This window comes from Balaenoptera ricei, chromosome 7, assembly GCF_028023285.1.
Source record: "Balaenoptera ricei isolate mBalRic1 chromosome 7, mBalRic1.hap2, whole genome shotgun sequence".
NCBI classification, from domain to species: Eukaryota; Metazoa; Chordata; class Mammalia; order Artiodactyla; family Balaenopteridae; genus Balaenoptera; species Balaenoptera ricei.
Genome location: NC_082645.1, coordinates 93,682,394 through 93,707,139, shown reverse-complemented (window position 1 = coordinate 93,707,139; position 24,746 = coordinate 93,682,394). Strand labels below are relative to the sequence as shown.

The 24,746-nt window shown below is 36.4% G+C and overlaps 1 protein-coding gene across 9 annotated transcripts in view; it reads right to left on the bottom strand.

Moving 5' to 3' along the window:
* PIKFYVE (phosphoinositide kinase, FYVE-type zinc finger containing) overlaps window positions 1–24,746 on the bottom strand; it is a 74,355-nt gene that overhangs the window by 38,209 nt on the left and 11,400 nt on the right. For 7 of the 9 annotated variants that reach the window (XM_059928572.1, XM_059928571.1, XM_059928576.1 and 4 more), the window contains 9 exons: window positions 20,522–20,729; window positions 18,628–18,717; window positions 11,848–11,986; window positions 10,548–10,705; window positions 9,299–9,410; window positions 8,186–8,333; window positions 7,477–7,644; window positions 2,001–2,060; window positions 252–381 (listed from right to left, as the gene is read on the bottom strand). In XM_059928572.1, coding sequence (XP_059784555.1) covers window positions 252–381; window positions 2,001–2,060; window positions 7,477–7,644; window positions 8,186–8,333; window positions 9,299–9,410; window positions 10,548–10,705; window positions 11,848–11,986; window positions 18,628–18,717; window positions 20,522–20,729 — 1,213 coding nt within the window. Of the gene's footprint in view, window positions 1–251; window positions 382–2,000; window positions 2,061–7,465; window positions 7,645–8,185; window positions 8,334–9,298; window positions 9,411–10,547; window positions 10,706–11,847; window positions 11,987–18,627; window positions 18,718–20,521; window positions 20,730–24,746 lie in introns of those variants that run through there. The other 2 variants (XM_059928577.1, XM_059928580.1) reach the window with 2 other exon arrangements.

Here is a 24,746-nt window from a genome sequence, read left to right as displayed (position 1 = left end):
AAAATCTGTGAATATCTTCAACTAAGATGACCCATTTAATTTGATTAAACTTTAACACATAAATGACAATGGGGACAGATAAGCACAATTTAGGACACTTTTTGTTTTATAAGAAATTTCACCAGAACAGGCTTTATTTCCTAAGTAATGTTAGTATTTTTGACTTTCTAAGGAAGAACTATGCACATGCCTATCAAGTCACTGAAGATTATAAAAATGGAGAATTAAAATTAAAAAGCTCACTGCCTTACAGCAACCTCTCCATGGCTTGTTTCTCTCCATTCTCCTCCCTCAGCAGCTCCAGGTTGTTATGATGCCAGCCCAAAGGTGTGAAAGGCAGCTCTTTGGATTTTTCCTCAACTCGACGGTTAAATAAGGATTCTAAGTGTAAAATAAGAAATTATACTTCATTGTCACGTTTTATACCATCTACTCATAGATTTAGAAATTGCCAACTTACGTTTTTACGTTTTTTAAGTTAGCCAATTCAATTGTTGGTGTAAAAAAAGCAAGGACATGTTTAAATTCATAAATAAAAAAATGAACTCTGAGTTAGATCATCAATATTCTCAACAGACAAAATCAGAGACAGAAGTGTGAAAAGTAAATTTACATAAGCAACCAGGACTCTCAAGAAAATAATTATAAATACAGCTTCTGAAAAGCAAATAAAATGAGATTTTTTTTACAGTCTTTTTATTTATTTGGGGACATAAACAAAACAAGGTGGTTAATTTTTCCTATAAAATCACAAACTGAAAACTGCATTCAATAGAAATCAGAATGCAAGCAGAACATGTGATAGTGTGGGTGCTGAACTTTAAAAAGTTCAGCCCTGATACGTCTGAACCAGTACATGACAGTATAGAAAGTCTACTCAGACAATCCTTTTAGTGTTTCTTTTTCAATACAGGAACAAAAGGCTTTCTTTTTAATTGGCAAAACTTTTACAAGTCAGACCTAAAAATTAACTGTAAAGAAATTAAAACATGGTAAATAACAATTTATGTAAAATTCTGTTAATGGATCAAGACCAAAAAAATAATAGATAATACTACATGCTTTGCAAAAAAAGATGCTCACTAAATGCTGAAAAATGTGATTGAATAAATGGAAAGAAAAGAGGTGAGAAATGCTTACAAAAATTCTCAAATCTTTCCCCGTTTAAAGCAAACTAAACAAACAAAAAAACTTTCAACTAAACATTCCAGCAGCTTACACAGTAAAGCAAGTGTCCATGACAAGTGAAGTACAAAAATGGCACATTTCAATTATTTAAACCCCTGGTCTATAAACATCTAGTTGGACCAGATGCTTGGAGGTGAATTCAGAAACACTGCTAAGTTATGACACCAGCTGCAGGTGGCTGCCCTTGTACCAGCTTGCCCTACCTTCTCTCTTTTATGTGAAACCCTCCCATTATCTGAGGCCTAAGCTGTAGAGTGTTATGGACCAATTAAGTAAGTGTGTCTTCACTCCACAGCAAGCTAAGTAGGGTCACGGCTGGAAAAGGCTTGTACTTCCTCTTGTCCCCAGGGAAATGGTCAGCAGAACTAGTTCTTTATCCCCTTCTGTCCACTTGTCTCCCCAACTCCACAGGGCAAGCGGCATCCTCAATCGGATGAGATCTGCCTGTAGGCTTTTTGACAAGCTTGACAATCACTGATGATATGTATATCAATACTTAATACTATACTCATGATATAGGAAAGCATAAACTATTCAGGCCTTTAAATGAATAAAATTCAAAATCTATTTAAAAGCTTTTAAACAATTACTTTTCAGATCAGAGACCTTCTTTCAAACCAAGTCCAAGTTTATATTTTTGGTTCTCAACAGTCTCAAAGTTACTACACATATTAAAATCCGTGTTCCCATGATACTAAAATAATCATATACATTGTCAGTACCTACTCTGCACCTATCAATGTGCTAGGCCCCAAGTATATCCCCATGAAAAAAAGAGACACCATCCCATGTATAGCTTTTGATAAAATTACCTTTGATGAAGGCATCACTTATTGAGAGCTGTTGTCCTCCATTGTCAGAAATCAAATACTCTGCATAGCAGGGAGAGAGGAGAGAGAGGAGGAAGGAAAGGAGAAGCTTATGACTATTAACATGCCAGCATAATTATACAGAAAACACACCCACACACAAAGTATTACCCATACTAAACCCATCAGTACACAGCCAAGTCACAAAACTTTAGGCTAAAATGATGCTTTATAACTTGTTCTGCACACTTCATACTAAACTTGATAGACTTAAATTAATAACTCAACAAAACCTTGAAACAGTAATGACAGATAATCTTTAACAGATCATTCTTCCCTTATCAAAACTGAACTGGTTTACGAAAACTGAGATCGTCAGTAATTTTCATGACAAGCCTAAAAAGTTACTCTTTTTCTCATGCACAACTGTATTATTTAACAAACAATGAGTTCAGATAGAGAAGCCACCTCATAATACAATATAAGGTGGGGTTTTTAAAATTTCAGAATATAAGCTATAAAATAAATTAATACAAAAGTGACAATGGCAGGGAATAAAGATGTAACTCGTAAGGATTTATATTAGTTTTTAGAGTTTTAATTTTCAAAAATTCTAACCAAATACTTCCAAATAGTTGATGAAAGATAACTTCTGAACACACAGTGAATGTGTTCTTTTAGAACTTTTAGAATAGTAATTATTTTTCTTATAAGTGAAACTTACTCTTTACTTCCCCATGACCTTTTCTCTAGGTCTGTGCCCAAGCACAGCTCAAATGAGGTTCTTTCTACCGTGCAAATTTAACCACAATGCATTTTAAGCCCTTTAAGGCAAAGGTGCTCCACAAAATTCTTTGTAGGCAGAGTTTATTTATAAACAAATGGGCTTCAAAAGTCAATGTGTCTATAAGCCAATATGCTCATCCTTCAAACAAGAAAGTGGAGAAAAAAATTTAGAAAGTTCAAGTGTGCCATGTCAAATACAATAAAATCAAGTATTATATGGACCAGTGAAAACAGATGTTATACTTTATTCCTATACCTCCCGCACAGAAATTAATAATGCCTACCCCTATTTGTTCAACTAATGTAGAGGCTTTACAAGCTTTACTCTTCATACTAAAGGATATATATATATAAAATTCCAGAAGCGATGGATTTTCCCCATTATGAAAAAATTTCAAACATACAGAAAATCCTGTATACCCTCCACCTAGACTGAACAATTGTTCAGTGATTTCTGATTTCTCTCTATATGTGTGCTTTTTTCCCAGACCATTTGAAATTACACATATCATGACATTTTACCACTAATACTTCAGCATGCATCTCTTAAAAATAAGGGCATTCTCCTCTATAGCCGTAATATTTACACACTTAAGAAAACTGACAATTTCTTAATATCATTGAGTTAGTCCATATTCAAATTTATCTAACTGTTCCCAAAATGCTTTAATAAATGTTTTTTTCCCCCTCAAACCTGGATCCATTAAGGTTCATACATTACATTCTCTTTATTCTCTTTTAGTCTAAAGTAGACTTCCTTTTTTTTTTCATGATATTGAATTTTGAAAGAACCCAGGCCAAATGTCCTGGTGAACATCCCACATTCTGGATTTGGTGGATTGTTTCCTCATGGTGCTGTTTAAATTGCTCTTATACCCCCTGTTTCCCTATAAATGGGAAGTTAGGTCTAGAGGTTTGCGGAAGCCATGATTTTCACTTTCTTCTCTAGGTTCTACTTGCTAACTTTCCAACAATGGTTCAGAATCCTGCGACCAACACAGAATAAAATATTTTTTAATTGCATAACTCTCCAAGACCAATAATGAAAAATTAATCAAACCAGAAGATCGCGCTGTCTCAGTTTTACAAGTTTCTGAAAATGAGGGGTTTGCTTATGTAGCATAAAAAACATGACCAGTTTTTTTTTAAGTATAGCTATTTCAATCAATTTTATAAATTCAAATTTCCTCAGCCTTAAAAGCTAGCAGATGATCCCAAAGAAAAGACTTAATAAGTATTACCTTTGCCTTTAATGGAAAGATAAAAAGCACCCATTCTCATTTTTATTTAAGAGAAATGAAAACCAGAAGCAGAGGAAGTCTTTCACTTCCCTAACTAGGTCACCCTGATGACCTTTATTTTCTGGTAACCAGTGTTCCTCCTAACTACAGTGAAGAAAAAAATAATTTATTGTATCTCAACTTCACAAGAAAAATAGAAAAAAGAATAATTCCTGTTAGTATGCTAAAAATTAACAAGAGAGAACTGTGAAAGCCAGAAATGTGTATTAAGGGATTTATAAAGTCCTCAAATTACAGGCTCTCAAGGTTGCAAATGACCTAAGAGGTCAATCTAATAATTACCTTCTTTCTGGGGTGTGTGGGTGTGTGTGTGTGTGTGTGTGTACACATATACAATGTAATATTACTCAGCCACAAGAAAGAATAAAATCTTGCTATTTGTGAAAACATGGGTGGAACTAGAGAGTATTATGTTAGGTGAAATGAGTCAGAGAAAGACAAATTCTGTATGATTTCACTTATTTGTGGAATCTAAAAAACAAAACAAATGAACAAACAGAACAGAAAAGAAACAGAGTTATAGATACAGAGAACAAACAGGGGTTGCCAGAGGGGAGGGGGGTGGAAGGAGAAAAGAAATAGGTAAGGAAGATTAGGGGTACAAACTTTCAGTTGCAAAATAACTAAGTCATGGGTGTAAAATACACAGGGTGGGGCATATAGTCAATAACTATGTAATATCTTTGTATGGTGACATACTGTAACTAGACTTAACTGGTGATCATTTCAAAATGTATAGAAATATGGAATCACTATGATGCGTAACAGTTGGAGATCAATTATACTTCAAAAACAAACTCAGAAAAAGAGATCAGATTGGTAGTTACTAGAGGAAGGGAGTGGGGGAGGGGAAATTAGACGCAGGCAGTCAAAAGGCAGAAACTTCCAGTACTAGGGACGGATGTACAACACAATCAATACAATTAACACTGCTGTATGTCATATATGAAAGTTGTTTAGAGAGTAAATTCTAAGAGTTCTCATCACAAAGAAAAGAATTTTTTCTATTTCTTTAATTTTCTATCTATGGGAGATGATGGATGTTCACATAAGTAAACTTATGCTGCACACGTTAAACTTATACAGTGTTTTATGTCAATTATATCTCAGTAAAACTAGAAGGGAAAACAAACAACAACGAGGCATCCTCTAACTCTTCATTATTTTGGACTTCACTTCCTCTTAACAGACAGTGTTCTTTCCTGGGTAAGGTTATCTTAACAGAGGTTAAAAAAAAAAAAAAAAAGTTCAATTAATATTGTATCAACTTCCCCAAATAACTGGCCTAATTTTTCTCTTTGCATCACAATTTTAAAAATCTTTCCCAAGATATCCTTGGCATTTCCTCCAATCTTCCGTGCAGTCTGGACTTCAGCTATCCTGCCACTTTTCTAAAAGCACTGGCCCCTCTTTCAGACTGCTCCTCATATGAAGGTTTCCTCTCACAATTTTTCTAGAAAAAAAATTTTTAAAGGTTGAGATCAGAAAGTTGCCAGAGGAGTCATGATGGTTTTTTTCAACTGCAGGTGCTGCCCCTTTAATTTTCCTTATAAATGCAGTTTGAGGTTGTACTGTAAAAACGTCATTATCGCAGCCTTCTATTCCCATTCTTCCCCCAACATTATGAAGTTAGGTTTCCTAAAGCAAATGCCTGACTGTGCTCAGCAGTCCACCTTTTGCTATTATTAGTTGCATGATGACAGGTCACTTTCTTCATGATTTTCAAAAGTTCCTTAACTTTCCAAGAGATGAAATCACCAGCAAGTCAAAAATGTATTTCACACTCTTCTTTCAGCACAATGAAATTGCCAACAGAAGTGTCCAGAGAACAGATACCCTCCGTCATGACAGATCATCCCACCTATGAACCACATCTGTCATTTATATTACAAAAATCCAATATCCTCCATGTGACCAGAGTCTACAGTTAATTCTCACACAAGTGCCACGTCTGCTTCACTGTCCTTTCATACTCACCCAAATGTCTGCCATCATTTTTCCAATTTCTGCTTTGAGGATTCCCATAACGATGTGTATCTTACTTGTGCTCAATGCGAGTCAGGTGTCCTCTTTTCTCACACCCTCTCTAAGTTTCTATTCTTAAATAAGATATACCTTTTTATTACTATAACCCTTAAATGCCATTTTACCACATCTTGATGAGAGTGGCTAATATCGACAATTATGAGAAATCTGTTGTAGAAATGTGAATTTGTTTCCAATTATTTTAGCATAGATGTTTACATTCAAAAGCTTCTCTCTTCTGATAATATTTTGAGGCTCAAAGTAGGCAGCAGCAAAGAATTAGGCAGGAATTTCAGATCTAAGTAAGGAGACAATTCAAATTTAGAGCGCTAAATATTAAAAATTCAAACTACAGGTGAAATCATGGAATAAATTGCTTCATCTGTAGAATAATGATTTTTCAGTTACTGTAACATAATGAAATGCCACAGTTACTTATTACTTATGTTTTTTTCTTTTTTTTTGGCCGCATAGCATGCGGGATCTTAGTTCCCTGACCAGGGATCGAACCCGTGCCGCCTGCAGTGAAGTGCGGAGTCCTAACCACTGGACCGCCAAGGAATTCCCAATTATGTATTTTTTACTTATTTACCTTTACTAATGCCACTTTAGAGCTAAAATTTAAATTGCCTTTTAATTATATCCAACAAAGTAAACCTCATCATCCATTTTTAAAGAAAGCATTTCATTTCTATGTACCACTATGTTAGATTTTAGTAATGGTTTACCTTACTTTTCCTTTTATACCGAATGTCTTTTGAATTATTATTTTTCAGTAGACTAAAGCCTCAAATAAGACAGCTAAAAGAAGGAATTTGTTTTGTATTAAAGAAGAAACCTTGTTTATAAATATAGCATATGCACAATAAGCATTTTAAATTAGAAGAGAAAGATGTTTTGGAATGTGTGAACGTTTTTCACCAATCGAGTTCAAGCATCTGGAAAGGTTTAGTGGAATACTATGCTACTGGGCAATAGCATAAGCAAATAAGCTTTAAAATATTAAATGAAGAAAGAGAAATGAATAGAGCAGAACATCCATGTTATAAATGCAAAGAAATGCCACCTTGGAAGTTGCACATTATGCTAAGGGAAAAGCAGTCAGATGTAGTTCCTTTTAAAGACTACAAGCTTTAAACTGTGTGTGGTGGTACTGAGGTAGAAAACAAGAAATAAAAGGAACCAGAACCAACCAAAAAACAAACAAAAAAAACATGTGGGGAAGAGGTGTGGGGAAAATGAGAAGGGGTGGACCAAAACCCACACCAAATCCCCTCAGCCATAGGGGTCAGAGGAAGCCAGAAGGACAAGCTGGCTTGAGATCTCTCCAGCCTGTGTTTGGACTGCAGATGGTGACTACCTCCTACCTTTTTGGTCAGCAGGGTGAGGGGGCACATGTGGGTACTTGGAGGGCTTCTTGATATGGAAGTTCACGTTGTCCAGCTCCACGTTCAGGCTGATGGACGCGGCTGAGTCACTGTCCACTGTGGACTGGAAACTGCTGACTGATGTGCGCTTGCTAGGACTGGCAGAGTCTTTTAGTGTTGGGGAGGGGAAAGAAATACAGGGAGAGGAGGGGAGTAAAGATGGGTTTCATCAGGGTATCGGAGGAAAGGAGAAAAATGGTTTTTTTAATATACAAGCCCAATGTGCAATACCAAAATGGATACAGTATTTTCATGTACTTCTGTGTAGACTTAATAAAATTTGAGCAAGTTAAATGTAAAATGAATTTTTAAAATGAAGAAACATGTTGGAGGTTCTGCAGAGAGAAGGTCTGATATCATAGTGAAGAGGTGAGAAAGTTGTCTACTGCAATATTAGCTTGGAGTTATTTTTAAGCTGCTGCAAACTAAAGACTACGGCAAAATCTGAAAACACCAGTAGCCTAACAAGTTGGTTTCTTAAGAAAATACTGTATCTAAGACAAGGATTGCTATCAGATGTTGTTACATTTAGTTGGAGCCATAAATCTTAAAAGTAGGACTGTTTCAACTAAATAAACAAAACACTCATTTTATCATACATACACAGTAATGATTCATAAAAACTAAAATGTCAGAAAGTGAAACTCACTGGTCAAATTGTCGTCACCTTCTTCAGCTATCTGCTCTGTGTCGCTGTCATCAAACTTGATGTCTTTAAACCAGGATGGCTCAGAGTGTCCTTCCACAGAGTTCACTGAGTCACTGTCCGGAGAAGGGGTCTCGGAAAATTCTGTACTCTGAAAGGGTCAAGACAGGATCCAAGCGATTGACCCTCAATGGCAACAATGTTGAGGCTGTCACACTACAAATAAATTCAAGCCCAATATTTGTACAAGGCTAACCACTAAATAAATTTATGTAAAAATAAGCAAATTAATAGAAGCTAAGTTGTAAACCAGCATCATGCTGGCAACTCCACTCTTCCAATTATAATATTTATGAATCAGTAAGCTTAAAGGCAGCATATTACGAACAAAACATACAGATTTTATAGTGTCTCATCTTTTATTCCTGAGAGTAAAGACAGCTCAGAATTTATCCTAACCCTGTGCCAACATACTGGAAAACAACTGTTAGATTTTAACACATAACACCACACTAGTGTTTTGGGTCTTTGTCTTTTCTAACCATTGATTTTTCAATTTTAGTTCACAAAGGTATTACTGAATATTATTTATATCAAATTAACATAAACCAAAAGTGAAAGTATATCTTTTTTTAAAAGTTCTATCTTTAAGTAATTTCCAATTTCCTAATTAAAGTAAAAAAAAAAAAAACAAACAGAAAAGAGAATATTCACCGTTTTACCATTACTGTACAGTTGAATACTGCTATAGAGTCAAAATCTATTGCAATGGTACCATGAAGTTTTTTCAATTGTTTTATTATGTATAGTCCCTCTTAGTCCTAAAAATGCAGACACAGTAAAACTGAAAACCACTGAAGATAAATGACAAGCAACTACAATATCACAAAGCCAAGCTTAAGAGAAGCCACACCAACTGAACAGTGTTTGATTCCAATAGGTTTTTTAATCACCACTACCTATCAAGTAAAAATGTTTAACTTTCCTCAAACGGCAGGGAAAACATGTTAGAAGAGTGTATCTTTGGGTTATTCAGCTAGTTTTTATTCCCACTGATGGAGAAGACTTGGCAGCAAAGCTCACTATACTCCCCTTAGCAGTGCCGCTGAACACTACCTGCAGTGGTCTGTACAGCGCGTACTCATCCCGGAAGAGCTGGTCGTGATGGCTGACGCAATCCAGCCAACGTCCATCCACCATTGCCTGTCCAATTGCTATAGCTTGTGCCCTGAATCAAGACCAAGAGAAGTGAAAACTTTTAAAAGTCAGTCAGAATAATTTTACAAGTACAAGATCAGACACAAACTGAATTTTTTTTCCATTCTAATCAGAGTTGGAATTTCAAATGGTCCTTGGATAGGTGAGGGATAAAACAAGAGAGACTTGAAGCTAAATTAAAAGATCTTCCCATGTACCATAGTAAAGGAGAACCAGTCCCAAGAAAACCTAATTTCAATTACACAAACATTTACAAGTACTCAGTGCATGCACACCCCTGTACTTACTAGGAGTAAAAAGTGTTGAGAATAGCATGGCTCCTGTCCTCAAGGAGCTTACAGTCTTTGATGAGAAGACAATACCAAATATTATAAATATAGATATAAAATGTATATCTATATATATACATGAAATAATTATTAACACATTACATTTATATGGCAGTTCACAATGTACCAAACACATTTGCCCATATTATTTCATTCTCACAGCTTCTTCATAGGATCACATATTATCCTCATATTAGAGCTGAGAGGTCAAGTCTCTAAGAGATTGAATAACTTGACAAAGGGCACAAAACTAAAAAGAGATACAACCCAAACTGGAACCCAGGGCTTCACTGCTTACAGCTGTTTCTTCTCTTCCTACATACTTGTTTCTTCTAAGCAAGCAGAAAAGCCAGGTGACGCATTACCCTGAAAGGCAACAAGACCTGTCTGTCTCTTTCTCACAAATGATTTGTGAGGCAGGCTAGGACACTCCTGGTGTGGTTAATGGACCCAATTCTCAAGACAGGTTGAAAGTTCAGATTAGGGAGCAGTAGCAGGAGAATCTACTGTGGCCTTAGGATCTAGCTGCATTCCCCAATCCGGCTTAACTAGAGAGCTCTGGGCTTTGGGAATTAACTGTACATTTCTGCTTTTAATAAATAAGGTGAACTGTGATCCCATTTGGCTCCTTGCATCTACTCTCTACTGATTACAACTCAGAAGGGAGGAGGGTTGAGTAATTAGCAGCCCAAACACCAAATGCAGAAAACAAGCAGCACCCCACTCACAAAGAAATTTGCTCCCTTTATATCTACATGATATGTCATTAAAAATAAATTCATAAATAATATCAAAAAGTCTTTCTTAAGCTCCATTACCTTGTAGCAATGTGTCCATTTCGAATTAACCAGTTGACTAACTCCTTTCCTACAATGCAGTTGGGATGAGTTCTCAGCCAGTAGCGGTGATCCTGAAACTCCATTCCGCTACTGTGATGGCAAATTTTTTTCCACAGGTCTTTTAACTGAACACTGTCCTGAAATCACATTATGAGGAAGTAATTACTCCTGAGAAGGATGCTATATACCGTTTCAGACTGCTTCTTGTGATTTTTAGATTCATAAAAGGAAACTCAATTCAGATTTGTCATAGCTAACTTACATGATTTAATAGAAATGACACATGCATGGGGAACAGCTTGAACTCAGCTCATCTAATTGCAAACGTAACTTTTTCTCTTGAGAAAAAAAAAACAAAAAACTATCCCAAATAATTTTTTTTTCAGTCAATGGCACATACTATCGGTCTCCTGATTATCTAAACACAGAATGTCACACCCCTCTTTGGAGACAGAACAAAAGAGAAGGAGGGAACAGTGAATCACATTAATCTAAAGTAACTTTCTGTAGCTTTTACCCCACCAGATTCTTACCATTCTCACATATACCCAACTGCCAGGTGAATTTCCTAGAGAAAGGCCATCAGGGAATTACTCCCTGCTCAAAAAAACCTCAACACTGCTCAGCACCTACAGGTTCAAATCTAAAACTTACAGAGACTGAATTCACCACCTTCCACCAAGTAGCCCCGAATAACTTTCCATTCTCATTGCCCACAGAACTGAACTTAATATCCCTCCCAACATCTCCCAATTAATAAACGTCACTTCAGTCCACAAAAAATGCCATGCTTATTCTCACCTCTATACCTTCTGAATTGTAAACCTGAGGACAGAAGCCATATCTTCCATTTCTTTGAGTCACTCTTATGATTGAACACAGTATTTTACAAAGATAAATTCAATCAACAACTGATTACTACCTACTTAAACATATAATATTAAATGTCTGAAAAGTATTCCATGTGTATAAGAAACATGTTCCAAAGTTTAAACAGCAATCTGGGACCTAACTCAAAGTTAAGCTCTAGTATTATGTAGGCATCTGAATTCTGATTTTGCCAGATGAAAGCAGTCAAGAAAATATTAATGTAGCATATGAGCATGGAATGCTTGACCAATTTCAGGTCATCCTAATAAAAACTTAGCAAATTATTTCCTCTATTTAATTTATATGATAACAGGCTATTTCATTTGTATTTGTCTTAAAAAAAAAATTAGTGAGATAAACATTCTTTATGCTCTAAAGTTGCAATGGGTCAAAGATACTGGACCGGTACCAGAAGAATTTTGCGTTCATCCTCAGTGGTCTCTGTCCTAACATATGTTCGGTTAGCCTGGGGACTGACAGATGTCTCATATGATGGTACCATGGGAGACCCAGATCGATCCAATGACAGGTTAGTAATGCTGGCTGATCTGGAAATAAAAACAGAAAGTGAAAACACAGTTGTAAATTCTTCATCAATAAACAGGATTATAATGAAAGTTCATTTTTAAATAAATGGTTACTTGCCAATGCTAAGGGCACTTTTAAAAGTAGTTATGATGGTTATATATGATACTATCATCGGGGAAGCTGGGACAGAAGTATCCAGAAATTCTCTGCACTATTATTTCCAACTTATATGTTAGTCTGTAATTATTTCAAATTAAGTTTAAAAGAAAGTCATTATGGACCTAAGTGTCCATCGACAGATGAATGGATAAAGAAGATGTGGCACATATATACAATGTAATATTACTCAGCCATAAAAAGAAATGAAATTGAGTTACTTGTAGTGAGGTGGATGGACCTAGAGTATGTCATACAGAGTGAAGTAAGTCAGAAGGAGAAAAACAAATACGGTATGCTAACACATATATATGGAATCTAAAAAAAAAAAAAGAAAAAAAATGGTTCTGAAGAACCTAGGGGCAGGACAGGAATAAAGACGCAGAAGTAGAGAATGGACTTGAGGACACGGGGAGGGGGAAGGGTAAGCTGGGACGAAGTGAGAGAGTGGCATGGACATATATACACTACCAAATGTAAAATAGATAGCTAGTGGGAAGCAGCTGCATAGCACAGAGAGATCAGGTTGGTGCTTTGTGACCACCTAGAGGGGTGGGATAGGGAGGATGGGAGGGAGACGCAAGAGGGAGGAGATATGGGGATATATGTATATGTACAGCTGATTCAGTTTGTTATAAAGCAGAAACTAACACACCACTGTAAAGCAATTATACCCCAATAAAGATGTTAAAAAAAAAAAGTCATTATGAAAAGACTACAGGAAAAAAATTATAGATGTAGTTCATACACCAGTAATATCTCAAAGGAAATAAATACTAACTCTTCTTAAAATGCTGAAGATTAGGGTGTTTTCTTTTTTTTAATTGGCGAATACAAAGCATCACAGTCTAAATGCAGAAATAATCTTGCAGATCAGGCATGGGAAATTATGGCCCACAATCCAAAAAGTTTTTGCATAACCACTGAACTAACAAGTTTTTTTTTAATTGAACATCTATAACATTCTGATGACAAGAAACACACTAATTTTGAACCCCAACTCAGCAAAATCATCCCCCAAAAAAGAATTCCTTTCTTCTCATTAGTAGACCTATGTTAAAAATATTGTCCTCAATTATTATTATATTTTGAATTTGATCGATAGAAAAAGTAGTGAAAATTTATTTCCTCTCTTGGTATATAAGTACTTACAAAATATCTTTTTTTTTTTAACATAGGAAAAAAATTGTATTTCTAAAGTTTACAGTCAATCATTAGGTAAGTGTAATATCAATAAGTTACCAGATAAGTGACTTGTAAATGGAATATCAATAGCAGCAAGCAAGCTTTTATTTATAAATAAATTTTAACTAGAAATTTAGTTAGCTTCTACATAGAAAAAATGAAACCCAATTTTAGCTTCTATATAAAGGATAAAAGGCAGAAGCATCTACAATGTGTTCAAGTCCCTCTCAGGATGTATTTTCCCTCATTTGGTCTCACAGAATCCTATTGAATAGGTACAACTAGATCCATTCTACAGATAAAGAAATCAAGAGTCAGAGATTAAGGAATCTGTCTAACTCAGCTAATAAATAACAGGACTGCCATTCAAACCAGGTCTCAATTGAAAACCTATGTTCTCCTAGCATAAAGATACTTTTAAAATAATTTAAGAAATTATTCACAGGTCTGTAACAGGTTTAGGCAAAAAAATCATTCTTAATAAGAAACCCTGGTATCAAAGAAATATAGTCTATAGACAAGACTTTTTAAGTAACCAGTTCTTCATGGGTTTTTTTTCCTTTTTTTTTTTTTTTCTTCTTCATGACTTGGCATATTCTTTTAGTGAAAAGTTGCCACTATGTCTTATTCAACCAGTTAAAGTCTCTTGTCCAATATGTGCTTTATCCATGCATTCTTCTTCTCTAAAAGTCCATCATCCCTACACATATTCTGATATAGTGGCAATAAGAGTAAAAGAAAATTAGTCAATTTTGTTGTCAAATATTCAAATAAGTAGCCTAGTGGTAAGAATGTTAGCTAACATTTTATTTAGAGAAAGTACTCACTGACTAAATTACATCTTTCCTAAAGACATATATCAATATTAGCATTAATTCAAAACACACAGAGATATACTGTACATTAGCACAGCTATCTCTACATTTGTATATGTGCCAACAGGAATCTTGGAATTTGTCCCATCTTTTAAAAAATTGTCTTGACTTCACATTCTTCTAGTGCGTTCCCCTGCTTCAGTATAACAAAACTCGTCTCCAATTCTTCTTCCACTCTCGCCAGAACCCCGAACAACCCACTGAAATTGCCTATACCAATGTTATTGTTAAATCCCATAGTCAGTTTTTACTCTTCATCTCATTTGATGTATCAGCAGGATAACTCCCTCTTCCCTGAAATACAATACTTTCTTCACTTGGCTACTAAGACAACACACTCTCCTGACTCCCTTTCACCTTATCACTAGTCTCTCCTTCTCAGTCTCCTTTTCTGGTTCCTCTTCATTTCCCCAGTCTCAGTCCCTGGTCCTTACTTCCTCACTTTCCACACTCACTCTTTTGATGATCTTCACACAGGTTCATAGTTTTAAATACCATCCACATGATAACAACACCCAAGTTTATATCTCTGACTTGTACCCCTCTCCTGAACTCTAGATGTATATATCCAACTATTTGATATCTCAGTTGGATGTCTAGAAGGTATCTCAAATTCAACATGTCTAAATGTTCCTCCCCCTCTTCCCCATATCAATAAATGGCAACTCTGTCCTTTCAACTGCTCAGGCAGGAACAAGGCAAGGACGTCCTCTCAAGACTTATTTTCAAAATCATACTAGAAGCACTAGCTAATGTAATAAGAAAAGGAAATAAAAGGAATACAGAATGGGAAGGAAGAATTAAAACTGTTTTTCTTCACAGATGGCATGATCTTCTATGTAAAAATCTGAAAGAATCAACCAAAAAAACTCCCAGAACTATAGCAAGGTTGCATGATGCAAGGTTAATATACAAAAGTCAGTCACTTTCCTATATAACAGCAATGAATAAGTGAAGTTAAAAATCAAAACACATTACCATTTACATCAGCACCCAAAAAAATGAAATACTTAGGTATAAATCTAACAAAATATATACAAGATCTGAATGAGGAAAACCACAAAACTCTGATGAAAGATATCAAAGAACTAAATTAATGGAGAAATAGTCATTGTTCATGGCTAGGAAGACTCAATATTGTCAAGGTGTCAGTTCTTCTCAACCTGATCTATAGATTCAATACAATCTCAATCAAAATCCCAGCAAGTTATTCTGTGGATACTGACAAACTGATTCTAAGGTTTATATGTTGAGGCAAAAGACCCAGAATAGCCAGCATAATACTGAAGGAGAAGAACAAAGTCAGAGGACTGACACAATCCAACTTTAAGACTTACCATAACGCTACAGTAACCAAGACAATGTGGTACTGGTGAAAGAACAAATAGATCAACGGAACAAAACAGAGAGCCCAGAAACAGATCCACATAAATATAGTCACTAATCTTTGATGAAGGAGCAAAGGCAATACAATGGAGCAAAGACAGTCTTTTCAACAAATGGTGCTGGAACAACTGGACATCCACATGCAAAAAAATTAACCTAGACACATACCTTCTACCTTTCTAAAAAATTAACTCAAAATGAATCACAGACCTAAATGTAAAACGTAAACTAACTCCCAGAAAATTACATAGGAGAAAATCTAGATGACCTAGGGTATGGAGATGACTTTTTAGATACAACACTAAAGCATCATCCATGAAAAAATTGATAAGCTGTACTTCATTAAAATTAAAAAATTATGCTCTGCAAAAGACAACAGCAAGAGAGTTAGCAGACAAGCCAGCGACTGGGAGAAAATATCTGCAAAAGACCCATTTGACGAAGGACGGTTACCCAAAATATACAAAGATCTCTTAAAACTCAACAATAAGAAAACTCAGTTAAAAAATGGGCCAAAGCCTAGACAGACACGTCACCAAAGAAGGTATACAGATGGAAAGGATGGAACCATATGAAAAGATGTTCAACATCACATCATTAGGGAAACGCAAATTATGAGATAACATTATACACCTATTAGAATGGCCAAAATCCAGAATACAGATGACACCAAATACTGCCAAGGATATGTAACAACAGAACTCCCATTCACTGTTGGTGGGAATGCAAAATAGTACAGCCATTTTAGAAGAGAGTTTGGCAGTTTCTCACAAAACTAAACATACTCTTAACCATAGGATCCAGTGATCACAATCCTTGGTATTTACCCAAATGAATGAAAAACATATCCATACGAAAACCTGCACATGGATGTTTGTGAAGCCTTATTCATAGTTGCCAAAACTTGGGAGCAACCAAGATGTCCTTCAGTAGGTGAGTGGATAAATATAACTGTGGTACTTCCAGACAATGGAATATTCCTCAGCACTAAAAAGAAATGAGTTATCGAGCCATAAAAACACATGAAAGAAACTAAAATGCATATTACTAAGTGAAAGGAATCAACCTGAAAAGATTATATACTGTATGACTCCAACTATATAACATTCTGGAAAAGGCAAAACTATGAAGACAGTAAAAAGATCAGTGGTTGCCATGGGTTGAGGCAGGGAGGGAGGGATCAATAAGCAGAGCACAGAGGATTTTTAAAACACTGAAACTATTCTGTACTTTACTATAATGGTGACTATATGTCATTACATATTTGTTTAAACCCACAAAACGTACAACACCAAGAGTGAACCCTAATGTAAGCTACAGACTTGGGTGATAATGCTGTGTCATTGTAGGTTCATCAGTTTTAACAACATACCTCTCTAGTGTGAGATGGTTATAGTGAGGGAGGTTGTGGGGAGCAGGGGTATATGGGAACTCTCTGTACTTTCCGGTCAATCCTGCTGTGAGCCTAAAACTGCTCTACAAAGTGGAGTTTATAAATTTTTTTTTAAGTAAAAGATGATGATGTCTGCAACTTACTCTCAAATAGTCTAGAAAAAAAAGTAACAAAGCAAATGGGCAATATGTAAATTAGTGAACCTTAATGAAGAATATATGAAAATTTATTTTATTCTATTACTTGCAACTTTTTTGCAAGTATAAAATATTTTCAAAATAAATAAAAAATGAAACTCTACAACGGCTTCCCATCTCACTCATTAAATGACAAAGTCCTTACAATGAATTGTAAGAAGGTTCTACTCCTGGCACACAGGACTCTTTGTTATTCCCTGCCAGACATGTTCCCTCTCAGGAACCAGCAATTCCCTGTTTGTTTGGTAAACTCTTCTACAAAATTTCCACACGGCTTACTCCCTCACTTCCTCAAGTCTTTGCTTAAACGTCACCATCTCTGTGAGGTCTTCACTGACCACACTACTCAAAATTCCAACCTTGGGACTTCCTTGGTGGTCTAATGGTTAAGACGTCGCCTCCAATGCTGGGGGGAGGTGGGGAGGGGGAGAAGGGGGGGTTCGACCCCTGGTCAAGGAGCTAAGATTCCACACACCTCACCACCAAAAATCCGAAACATAAAACAGAAGCAATATTGTAACAAATTCAATCAAAGACTTTAAAAATGGTCCACATCAAAAAAAATCTAAAAAAAAAAAAACCAAAATTCCAACCTCCTCCCCTATTCCTTATGTTTTCGTATGCTTTAAATTTTTGTTTATTTGATTCACTGTTATACAAGTACGTAGTTCGTAGGTACTTATTAATTACTTGTTGAAAGAATAAATTGAAAGTATGTTAAACCATGGTGAGTCAGATATCTTGTTCTTCAGGTTTATAACCACTTACCAATTGATTTTGTAATGACAGTATTTTTGGTGGGGAGGTGTGGATGTTAGTAACACCCTAGTAAGTTGAAAAGGAGAAGGAAGTGTGCAGGTATAGAACAGTTATGGGCTATTATTTCAAGGAATTTGGCTAAGAAAATAAATTGAGACTACAGATAACTAGAGGTAAAACACAAAGGAGGGGTTTTGTTTGTTTGTTTGTTTTTAATAGGTAAGGCTTGAGCTTGTTTAAATGCAGACAGTAAGGAGTCAGCAGAGAGAAGTGAAAGATAAGGAACACTAATATGATAACTAATAAAAACTGGTAAGGGATGAGAACCAGAACACAAGTGGAGAATCAGAAGTGAAGAGAAAAAGAATGAGCTGCAACTGTAATCAAGTTGGTAAGTGATGTTAAGAGTTGAGGACACCCTCGTCTGTTATCTCCCCTCTGCTGTGTAACTGAAGGAGAGGTCACCTGTTAAGCGTGAAGAAAGAAGGAATGAAGGTTCCGAGATCTGAAGCCAATAGAGAATAGTAGAAAATGGCCACTGAGAGAATGCAAGTGACAGCTAACTAGCAAAAAGGAAACGACAGTTTAGTTCAGCTTTTAGAGCTAAGAAAGTGTATAACAATCAATCCCATCCATTTTATGTCTGTTCTTCTCATTACTATAAAAAAGAAAAACCAGACACAGAACAGTGCTTTCATTTGGCAGTTTACCTATTTCGAGCAGGAGATTTCCCAGCGTCCTCTTGAACAGACACAAGTCTTGTTGAAAGAGCAGTATTTGAGGAGTCTGGATGAATCAAACTATAAAGAAAATAAGAAAATACTGAGATGATTTAAGAGAGCTACAGGCAAATCCAATTTCAATAAAATGCTTTAACATTTAAAAGCAGGTTGTTTTTCTGCAATAATGAGCTTATGGGTCATTTTTGTTTTCTTCTTTTAGTTGAAGTGGAAATAGGATGGTTTTTGTCTTAAGGATATCAAATACCAAAAGAGTGATAAAGAGAGTTTATTAAGTATAATGGGTGTCAATGAAATAATAAAATTGGCTGTTTGAGTGACTTGTAGAACTCCTTCTCACATCACATATACAAGATTGAAGTGCTCTGAGGGGGGCCGGAATCCTGAGTTCAAATATTTTATTCTCAGTCCCCATAACTAGGTGGAATAGCACTGCAGAGTCACACAAACCTAGGTCCAAGTGCAGGCTCTACCTCTTACTAGCTGTGTGACCTTGGGCACGTTACTTAATCTCTCTGAACGTCAGCACCCACATCTGTCAAAAGGAGAAAGTAGTGCCTACCACAGAGATATGATGGCTAAAAGAGAATGAACATTAAACTATTAGCACAGAACCTAAAGTTATTCTGCCTTTGACACCTATCCGGCATCTCCCAGGAAGCTTTCAAACCTGGTTTGTTTTATTAAATCACACTTGCCAATTCTGGGCTCACACAACAGGGCCAGGCATCCACATGGCATTGCTTACTGAAGTAAGAAATGAAGAATCCCTCTCCTTTCTTTCTTGCTCATTAAATGCAGAGTCAGTCTTCAAAACTTATAAAATATATGTAAGGTATAAAGAATCATGATGCCACAAACACCAATGCACCCATGGAGCAATTTAAGAAAAAGAACATTACCACCGACTTTGAAGTGCTTGTTCCCCTGACCCAATCCCATTCCCTTCCCTGCCCTCAATGAAACTACTGTTGTAAATTTTATATATATCATTCTCCTCCTTTTCTTTAAGTTTACCATGTTTGTATCCCTAGATAGTGTATCCATTTGTATATTTTTGAACTTTCTATAAATAATCACTGGCTATATCATATGTGACTTTCTTTTCTCCTCCACATTATATCCCCGAGATTCATACATGTTGAATGTAGGTATAATTCATTCATTTTTTACTTTTGCCTAAATTCATTGGTTACCTATTAATTCCTCACTCCATTAAGAGGTAACTGAGAAAATAACAGAAAGATGCTAGTGAAAACTTCAAGCACTTTGACATGGTCATATGTGGTATGACGCATGAGAAAATTACCTAGCTAACGAAAAACAACCAGAAACTGATGAACCTAGGATTCTAATTCAAACGGTTCCAGGTAAACAAAGAGTAACATCCTCCACAACCAGACAGTGCAGCATATTTAGACATACGAAAAAAGATGAAATGTTCCTCAGGAAGGGAAAAAACCTAATTTCATTTGCAAATATTATGAACACAAATCTTAGGAGGATCCTCCTTCTCAAAGAAGGCTACATTAGAAATTATTAATGGAAATAACTTCTGTTGTTTATTCAACAAATATTATCAGGATCATATATACGCCATACACTGTTCTTGGTGCCAGGTGTAGAAGAGCAAACAAGAAAAAGTCTCTCCTCTGGTGGAGCTAACATTCTAATTAGTCAACATTATCACTATCCATAAACATCTTCTTGTGATCCTTCCTAAGGCAAGCTGAGAAAAAAGGAGAAAACGGTGTATTTTCAGGAGACAATTCAGAGAAGTTAGATGTTAACTTAAAGCACCCTTAGGTCACAAGACTATCAGTATTTATCAAATATAAATAAAATTACATGTAAGTGACAGTACCTTTGCCAGGCAAAATCATCCTCTAAAAATATGTTGCGGCTGGCTTTTCTACTCCCTACAGGTGTTCGGGGTTCACTCGGATCAAGTACAGACACAGAGGAAGCAGAATCTGAAAGAGCATTCAAGTCTTCACCAATGGAATTACTGTCTGTGGAATGAGCATAACTTAAGGCTATTTTTCTACAGTATGTACAGGCTCGGAGGTCCCCTAGGAGGAAAAAAAAAAAAGAAAATTAAGTAAAAGATAACTAATATATTACTTACCAGAACATATTAAACCCTTGGGTTAATAGTTAATCTAATAACAGAAACCATCCTCAAGTAAAGACTACCAAAAAAGACATCTTTTAAAAGTGAAGTAACTTTGTTAGCTCTGTTATATATTTTAAAAACCATCATTATGCAAAATCCATCCAGGTATCCAAATTATCTCAAATATTTATAACAAGAAAATATGACTCAAGGTACTAGAAAACTGCTAAAAGAATATTCCTCAAGGTTCCAAAAGTGAAGTAAGGGATCTATCAGAGACAGGAGGTTCAAGAAAAAAAAATTTTTTAATTGAGTACATAAATCAACACAAATAGAAGTAACACTTTTTCCCTAAATAACAAGTAAGGAAGAAAATGTTATTTAGTTATCTATATGAAGCCATGAAGAGTGGCCTCCACAAGGGGGCACAGTTTTAAAAACAAACTAACAAAATTGGCTTACAAGCAATATGAAATATGGGGGGGAAGTATAAAGGAAATTCTTATAGTGAAAGTAAGGGTGGAAATGAAATATTCTCGGGAAGACAAAAAATAAGGCTATTTAATAATTTTAAATGTATTTTTTTTCAGGATGCAGTCCTGCCCAAATGTAAGTTTTCATTTCTACCCTCTTTTTCTGTAACAATTTTTTGTGTGATTCTATAACAATTTAGTGTACTAAAAAAGGAGGTAAGATAATTAAACTTTACTAATAACATGTTATGTAACAATTCTACCTTAATTCTTTTTACCATTAACACTAGAGAACTGAAGTGACATGAACAAAAGACTTCTGAAAGTCAACTGTACTGCGTTTTTACCATAATTACTACCAAGTACAATAAAGGGTCTTTTATTTTTCATTTTAAGACAACTATTACATAGTACTCAGCTTTATTAAATTATGCATGTATTTTAAGCAAAATTAAATATCACTTGTTGTGTTACTCATTTCTAACACCATGATTCAACAGATGAATCTAAAGAACGATATCTCCAATCAAGAGCCCCCCCAAAAAGTTGAATTCCAGTCCAGGATAAATGAGAGTGCTAGGACATACCACCACCGGCTGACCAAAGTAGAACTGTAGTAAGGAGATGAAATTACTTCCTGCAGAAAGGTCTTTAAGTTGCCATAACAAAGGCTTGGTTCTTACACTGTAAAGGAAATCTCCCTTCATCGTTCAGCTATTAGAATGAAAATGATCAGATCAATAAAGGGAGCCAACCCTGACCAGAAAAGTTTTCATTTCCTGAAGAATCCTCACCAGCAAGGGCCTACTGAGCGCATGCCTAAATTAAAGGACGTGGTATAAAGGTCGATGAGACACAGCCCTGCCATCAAAGAACTCAGTCCACTGGAGACAAGAGACACATACAATCAGAAAGTTTTATGGCAGATACAGAGATAGCACTGCTACACCACTATAACTTCACATTCATTAATCTGTTTCTATGTGCCTAGGTATTCTAGGTATTTATTCGGGGCCTGGATATACAATTGTGTCCAGAATTCATTGTCCCATCTGCAATGGTTAACTTTATGTGACAACTTGGCAAGACTGATTATTTGGTCCAACAATAGTCTAGCTGTTACTGTGAAGGTTTTTTTTTTTTTAAGATATGATTAACATTTACCATCTGTTGACTTTAACCAGATTACCCTCCATAATATGGATGGATCTCATCCAATCATTTGAAGGCCTTATGATCAAAGACTGAGGATTCTTAAAAAAAAAAAAATTCTGTCTCAAGTCTTATTTATTTATTTATTTTTGGCTGTGTTGGGTCTTCGTTGCTGCGCGCGGGCTTTCTCTAGTTGTGGCGAGCGGGGGCTACTCTTTGTTGTGGTGCACAGGCTTCTCATTGCGGTGGCTTCTCTTGCTGCAGAGCACGGGCTCTAGGCACGCGGGCTTCAGTAGTTGTGGCTCACAGGCTCTAGAGCTCAGGCTCAGTAGTTGTGGCGCACGGGCTTAGTTGCTCTGCGGCATGTGGGATCTTCCACACCAGGGATCGAATCCGTGTGCCCTGAATTGGCAGGCGGACTCTTAACCACTGCGCCACCAGGGAAGCCCTGTCTCAAGTCTTTAAGACAGAAATTCTGCCTGAGTTTCCAGCCCACTGGCCTATCCTAAGAATTTCAGACTTGCCAGCTCCCTTAATCACTTGAGCCAATTCCTTAAAATAAATCTTTCTTTCTATATAAATGTGTGTGTGCTGGGGGGGTGTGGGGGGGGGCGTAAATACCCTATTAGTTCTGTTTCTCTGGAGAACCCTAATACAAATTTTGGTACCAAGAGAAGTTCTAGAGCAACAAAATCTTAAGGTTGAATTTTCTGAATTGGTTTTTGGGTTTCTGGAATTGGTTCTCTAATTAGATTTAAAGGCAATAAGTACTCTATTCCCAGTAGTAAAGAGAATGCTGATAGTCCACGGTGTGATGGGGCAACAGAGTCACGTAAAGTATCACCTATGGATACTCCTAATCAAATACTTAGAAGAGGCAAAGACCTGATTGACCATGTACTGCACATCTTAGGACATTTTTGTCAAACTAATGAGTATGAGATTAGCTGCTCCTAATTGCACTGGACAAAAAGGGAAAAGAATGACATCAGGAATTCAGATTCCCAGCTCAAGAACTGTACAATGTACCTGAAAGTGTCTATGTCTTCCCTGAAAGAAACCATATACAGCTGCAGAGCTGAGATTGCTGCAAATCAAACCAAGAGTCTCATCATGCAAGTGACTGAACCACAACACACACTGAATCACTTAACCTTACAGTGCATCTATTAAAGTTAGGGCATCGATTAGAAAGGAATGAGATCCTGAAAACTGGAAGGGGATATTTGGGGAAGCTGGGAACACTGAACTGCCAACTTCTACTTAGTCTTCTTTGCGAGTAGAAGTAGCCTTTCCACCCTGTCTGAGATTAACCCTGCTTTGCCTGAGAAATTCACAACGGCCTCCCATGAGTTAGCTGCCTTGCAAGACCTTGCTTATTCTCCTCAGGACCCACTCCCACTACCCTCTTTGCTTCTAGGCCTATAAGACTCAGGTCCCCTGAAAGGAGAGTTATAAAGTGTGACCCATGAGGAAGTACACTACATTCCAAAAGAACTACATGATTTTTCCAATTTAGACAAACAGAAACCCAGGGAATACGTGTGGGAATGGCTACCAAGGGTATAGAATAATACTGGAAAGAACATAAAGTCAGATCAAACTGGATCTATTGATATGGACCCACTAAGCAGAGATTCTGGATTTAATGTTATAGCTCAAGGTGTTCAAAGGGGCTCTAACAGTCTGGTTAATTGGTTGGTTGGCTAAAACATGGACCAAAAGTGTCCTATACTAAATGAAGTTGAAATGCCAGAATTACCCTGGAATGCTATAAAGGAAGGGATCCAAAAGCTTAGGGAGACTGTTAAGAGCAGATTTACCAAGTAAGATCTGCTCACTTGCCCCAGGAGGATCCAGGGGACATACCTTTCACCATGACTATGAGAAAAAAAATTTGTGAGGGGAGCCCCAGCATCCCTGTAGAGCTTTGCAGTCACCCATTATAGTGGGAACTGCTGGTGCTGAACTGGGTAATCTAAACACACTGGGGACCACTGGATCCCAGGCTGGCAGGGGCAGAGTGGTGGCATTTAATTGCCAAAGACAAGGTAGGCATGTTACCAGAACAGACATCAGAGTCAAAGCTGTAAGCAGAATAGTGTAACATATACAGAGATCTATGACACATCTCATCATGGTGTTCCTAAAAGTAAATGGGCAGTCTTCTAAACTCTTACTGAATTTGTATAAGAAAAAGAGTTCTAGATCAAGTGAACAAAACTCAAACTTGAATCAAAAAGAGTCATGACCCCTCAACCAATTCTCAGACTTAAGCCATTTACAGACCCAGAATTCCTTGAATGAAGGGAGGCTGGGTCACCTTGAGGAAGGACCCCACTACACTG